This window comes from Thamnophis elegans, chromosome 7 (assembly GCF_009769535.1).
Source record: "Thamnophis elegans isolate rThaEle1 chromosome 7, rThaEle1.pri, whole genome shotgun sequence".
In the NCBI taxonomy this organism is placed as follows: domain Eukaryota; kingdom Metazoa; phylum Chordata; class Lepidosauria; order Squamata; family Colubridae; genus Thamnophis; species Thamnophis elegans.
In genome coordinates, this window is record NC_045547.1 from 18,553,857 (window position 1) to 18,559,856 (window position 6,000).

Below are 6,000 nucleotides of genomic sequence, written 5' to 3' on the forward strand. Positions count from 1 at the left end.
TGCACCCAAAATGCAATGTGCATGCATCCCCCCTGTACACCCCACCCCATCAGCACATGCGTGTGTGTGACCCCCCCCTTGTGCAACCCGCCCACCTGATTTTGGGCCTAGTAGGCCTCCCTTCAGTCTCCTGGGAGCAAAAACGAACCACATGTGCGCATTTCTCCCACATGCGTCCCTCCCCCGTGCATGGACAGCAAAGAACCAAAAATCAGATGGCTGGCAGGAGGTGGGTGTGCATGCGTGGTAGAGCTGACCTGGGCGACAGCTCGCGTGCCAGCAGAGGGCTCTGCGTGCCACCTGTGGCATGCGTGCCATAGGTTAGCTATCACGGTCCTAGAAAGTAAGCTGAACAGCTGAAAAAGCAGCACTTAAATTTCTGAAAATATCAAGTAAACAACAACAAACCCCCTTAAATGAATTTATCTTTAATTTCAGAGTAGCCTGCAGAAATGTTTAAGAATATATACTTCCTTTGCTAGGGTAAGTTAAATACAATAACCGAACAACAAACATATAATGTCTCTGTTTCTGGTCCTCTAAAGATTTTATTGCTAACCAAGCACTCACATACTTGTTAAAATAGAATACTGGAATGAATACATGATTTTTCAGAACCAGCCCAATATCAAAGGTAAAATCTGCAATTTTATGTAGCAGTAATTAAGTCACTACTAGATTGCTAGTCTCATTTTGAACAGAACAAACAGAAGTTGAGGGTATTGAATTCCTTTTTTTATCCATTGGCTTGAGACACTGCAGAATTTTCTAAAACAGCACTACAATTTAAATCCTTTTCAGAGTCCACAAACAGCATTAATTACAGGCTTTTAAAATGGTTTGCTAATCCTGGTACCCTTATCTATTTTTTTAGCAGATTTTCCCCTTTTCTCTACAGCTGGTTATGCAAAGAGGCTCTGACATTTCTCCAGCTTTAATATACATAAAAGCAACATTCTCCTGAAATTAGTAAATATTATGTGAGGCTTTTCTCCCAACATGCACAGATGCTTTTTAAGATCGCTGCTGATAGAAAAATTCAGTTAAAAAAAAATCAAAGAAAGCATACTAAAGAAATAATTAGAGGTCCAGGCAGCTCTGAAGGAAACAAAGGGAAGAATGAAATTGTCCTGCTGAAAACCAATATGCCATATTTTGGAGACTACATTTGAAAGTGGTTTGGTGTTTTTTTCCCCCTTAGATCATTGATTTTCCTTTATTCAAACATCACTATCTATTGGCAAAGAGCCATTTTTCCTTATACGCTTCTTAAGTATAGTTCAATGATTATTTTTTTCCCCTGTATATTTTTGGGGCACTCAGTGGACTGCGTTGCCATTATCAATTAATACCGGTGCAACATTAATGAACATTTTCTACTCCATCCACAGTCAGAGGTTTAGACACCATAGCCTAAAACCCTCTCCAAAAAGGGCTTTCAACCCACTTTCAAAAGGCGCATTCTGTAACAACACAGCAGTTACAAAGGTGGTTCCCCCCCCCCCCCCCGCTTGTTCTTTGGACTTCAGCAAGCCCTTGATTCAACAGAGAGGCCCCGCAACAACCATGGAAGTGTATATAAACCTTTCACAACCCAACAACACCTGGGCCTGACTACAGCAAAAGGCCACGGGAAGGGAAGGGGGGGGCGATTGTATCCAACCTCTATGATAAAAGACAACTGCATTGAAACATGGTTACTCTTGCCAGTGACATAACCAAAGCTGGCTACTGCAGGCATTGGAGGCATCACGATTTTGGGGATAATGGGCGGGGATATAAAGAAAGAAGGCAGGGAAAGGGGAGGGGGGCGAACATTAAACCGGAGGGATAAACATGATGGGGCAAGGAGACGAGTTGCTGCTTCGTAAGGAAAATAAATAAACCTCCTTTATTCCCCCACCCCTCTTCTTTTAACGTGGGAATCGTATCTGAGGGGAAATAGAAAGGCATAGCTGGGCGGAGGAAGGGGAGGGGGGTCCTCAAGAGCACCGAAAGGCTGGGGATTGGAGTGAGGGGGGGGTTCTCCTCCGAAGTACCCGTCCCAGTTAAATCTCCTCCAGGGAGAGAAAGGAGAAAGCGGCGAAGCCCCCCAGAGAAGGCGCAGCGACCAGAGTCCTTTTTCAAAAGGCCACCTGGGGGTCCCCGCGTCCCCTTCTTGCCGGGGGGGTTTGGGGGAATCGGTCAAGGGCACCCCGATCATTTTCTGCCCTCGAAGGGAGGCGGGAACAAACCCAATTCCCAACCCCCCCGGGTGAGCCCGGCAACGAACTGCCTTTTGCGCCTTTGCGCCCCAGCAATCCTGGGGATCGCCGATCGAGGAGCGCGTCGGCGGCTCCCCACAAAGGGCTAAGCCCGGAGCCGCCCCGGGAGACCGATGCCCGGGAGAGAGCGAGAAAAAGCAAGCGGGAAGGAGGAAGGGAGGCAGCGCCGACCTACATAAGCGCCACCCCGGGAGCTTCGGAGCCCAGCCGAGCCAGAGGGACGGATCCCCCCTTTTGCTGCCCCTTTTGTCCTCCGCCGTCCGTCCCCCTCGGGCTGCTCACCTGCTAATTCATCCGGCTCCAAGCCGCTGTCGGCGTCGATCCCGCACAGCACGAAGTAGTGGGCGAAGCGGCAGGGCGCTGAGCCGGAGCCCGGCCCCGAAGGAGCGCCGCTACCGCCGACGCCGCTCATCTCTTCCCCAGCAGCTCCGGCTTCTCCGCCTCGTGGCCCCGCTCGCCTTCGCTCCCCGGCAAGGCGCCCCTCAACGCCTCCGCCGCGCTTCTTCTTCCATGGCGCAAAGCCTGGCCGGGCCCGGCTGGCGGCCTCCCTGGCCACGGGGGCTGCGTCGGCTCGGCTGGCAACGGTGCGGGCGCCCCGCGGTCAGCTGAGGCTGCAGCGGCGCCCCAAGCCAGGCAGGCACCGTCCCGCGGCCCCGCCTCGCCCGCTAAGCGCCGCCGCCGCCGCCGCCAATCGGAGCCGCGGGAGGAGAAAGGAGGCCCGCCAGTCGCTTCCGCCCCGCCTCTCCGGCGGGACATTTAAATCGCTTCTCCGCCCCCCGAGAAGCGCAGCTGCGGCAAAGCCAGCGGGGAGGTGGGTTTTGGAACTTACTAGGGCGTGTAAAGCCTTAGTAAGACCACACTTGGAACACTGCATCCAGTTTTGGTCACCCTACCATAAAAAAGATGTTGAGACTCTAGAGTAGGGGTGTCTAAACTTGGGAACTTCAAGACTTGTGGACTTCAACTCCCAGAATTCCCCAGCCAGCACCCCGATCATTTTCTGCCCTCGAAGGGAGGCTGGAACAAACTCAACCCCCCCCCCCTGGCTGGCTGGGGAATTCTGGGAGTTGAAGTCCACAAGTCTTAAAGTTCCCAAGATTGGACACCCCTGCTTTAGAAAGAGTGCAGAGAAGAGCAACCAGGATGATTAGGGGACTGGAGGCTAAAACATATGAAGAATGGCTGCAGGAACTGAGCATGGCTAGTTTAATGAAAAGAAAGACCAGGGGAGACATGATATCGGTCTTCCAATATTTGAGGGGCTGCCGCAGAGAGGAGAGCTATTTTCCAAGGCACCCAAAGGCCAGACAAGGAATAATGGATGGAAACTGACCAAAGAGAGATTCAACCTGGAAATAAGAAGGAACTTTCTGATAGTGAGAAAAATCAACCAATGGAACAGTTGTTGCCTTCTGAAGTTGTGAGAGCTTCATCACTAGAGGCTTTCAAAAAGAGATTGGACTGCCATTTGTCAGAAATGGTGTAGGGTCTCCTGCTTGAGCGGGGGTGGGGGTTGGACTAGATGACCTATAAAGTCCCTTCCAACTCTTGTTAATCTGTTATCTGTTCACCCCATCTCAATTTGAGGCTCGTACGCTGTGGGGAAGCCATCTGGTGCAGAGAGTTTATGCTCTGTGTAACCCAGATAATTAAGTGAATACAAATATGAATAACAAACTGGGTAATAGGTGTCTTAAGGTGGTGGTCCTCACACTTTTCCATTCATCGACCCACTTCATGGAGTTTCAAATTGTTCATTGACACCTTCCCCAAACATTTATAGGTAGTCCTCGATTTACAGCACTTCATTTAGTAATTATTCAAAGTTACCATGGTGACTTAAGGCTGTTGACTCTGTAAACCGCTTATAAAGGGCTGTGAAGCACGATATAAGTCTAAGTCCTATTGCTACTTTTCACACTTACGACCATTGCAGTATCGTGTGGTCAAAATCCAGCTTCTTAGTAACTTGTTCATATTTATGATGGTTGCAGTGTTGGGGAGGAGGGGTGTCATGATGTGATCATCTTTTGCGAACTTCTGACAAGCAAAGTCAATGGGGAAGCCAGGTTACTAATTTAATAACTGCAATGCTTCACTTAACAATTGTGGCAAGAGAAGTTGCAGAATGGGGCACAACTCACATAAATGTTTCACTTAGCAACATAAATTTTGGGCTCAATTGTGGCCATTAAGTTGACGATTACCTGTATTGTATGAAAAATAATACTTTAACTGTGTATGTTCACAGCATTTAGTCATGCCGGCCACATGACCACTTAGGCGTATTCGGGCAGTGCTGGCTCTTTGAAACTGAGATGAGCACCATTCCCTAGAGTTGGGAACGACTATCACATATGTGTGAGGGGAACCTTTACCTTTATCATTTGTGTGTGTGTGTGTGTGTGTGTGTGTGTGTGTGTGCGTGCATGCGTGTGTGCATGCCTTTGTTTTTGACTCGAGACTGCCTGGACAATTCCCTGCTGGCTTTCTTGGCAAGGTTTTCCCCCCATAGTGGTTTGCCATTGCCTTCTTCCTAGGGCTGAGAAAGAGTGAACGATTCAAGGTCACTCAGCTGGTTTTAGGATTAAGGTGGCACTGATTTTTACCTTGATGCCTTAACCACTAAACCAAACTGGCTGTCCTACTTTAATTTATAGCAGTATTAATAGATAGATAGATAGATAGATAGATAGATAGATAGATAGATAGATAGATAGATAGATAGATACTTTATTTGTATGCCACCCTTTTCCCTGAGGGGACTCAGGGCGGCTCACAATTCAAGGGGAGGGAGGACAAACAAGTTACAAACATAAAAAACAATACATCATTAAAAAGCACAACAGTCATACTATTCGAGTGGGGTTGAAATCTTTAGCCCCAGGCCTGTCGGGACAGCCAGGACTTAAGGGCTATGCGGAAGGTCTGGAGAGTGGTGAGGGTACGTATCTCCACGGGGAGTTCGTTCCAAAGGGTCGGAGCAGCCACCGAGAAGGCTCTCCTCTGGGTAGTTGCCAGCCGACATTGGCCGGCTGATGGAATTCGGAGGAGGCCTAATCTATGGGATCTTATTGGCCTACTGGAGGTAATTGGCAGTAGGCGGTCTCTCAAGTAACTATATGACTGTTTTCATAGGAGGCTGACCATCCAATCCTGGGTAACATTATCTCATTGTTAGCCAATCAACAGCACTGAATTCTACCGCAAAAGATTAATTGACCCCAATGGACATCTGTCACCTATTGCTCTCCAGATGTGCATGATGCATCTGGCCTGCGGACTGGGAGTTTGACAGCCCTACTCTAGAGGAACAGAGGGCCCCAGCTCCCATCAACCACACAGTCAGCATGATCGACTGCCGTGATACCCAGGGATCAAGATAGATGTCATACAACATATCTGGAGAGCACCATTTGCTAAACACTGTCTTAATTAGACTAATTCCATATGAACTGGAGGATCCAAATGACGAGCAGCCTCTAGTTTTAATTCAAGGCAGAATTAAGAATAGGGAATTTAAAGCATGATGATCATTAGGTTTTCTTAAACTGTATCTTTCCATTCCTCAGTGCTCAGTGGGGGGAAAGGAGGAACAGGACAAGAATCAAATTGATTACTCAACTTTTGCTCCATCTAATATAGTGACAATGATCAGTTGCAGAAGAGCTGGGGGGAAGGGAGACTTGCCCCAAACAACTCTGGGACTCTAGATGAAGTACTTTTGGCCTTAAAC

General features: G+C 48.5%; 1 protein-coding gene across 2 annotated transcripts in view; it reads right to left on the reverse strand.

The window, feature by feature from the left end:
* The window catches only part of DENND5B (DENN domain containing 5B), a 135,848-nt gene extending 132,938 nt beyond the window's left edge, over positions 1 to 2,910 (reverse strand). Inside the window, exon 1 of one of the 2 annotated variants that reach the window (XM_032221745.1) lies at positions 2,547 to 2,910. In XM_032221745.1, the coding sequence (XP_032077636.1) occupies positions 2,547 to 2,676 (130 nt within the window). In that variant the 5' untranslated portion in view covers positions 2,677 to 2,910. The remainder of the gene's footprint in view (positions 1 to 2,546) is intronic. The other variant, XM_032221744.1, reaches the window with a different exon arrangement.
* Between the last annotated feature and the right edge of the window lie 3,090 nt (positions 2,911 to 6,000).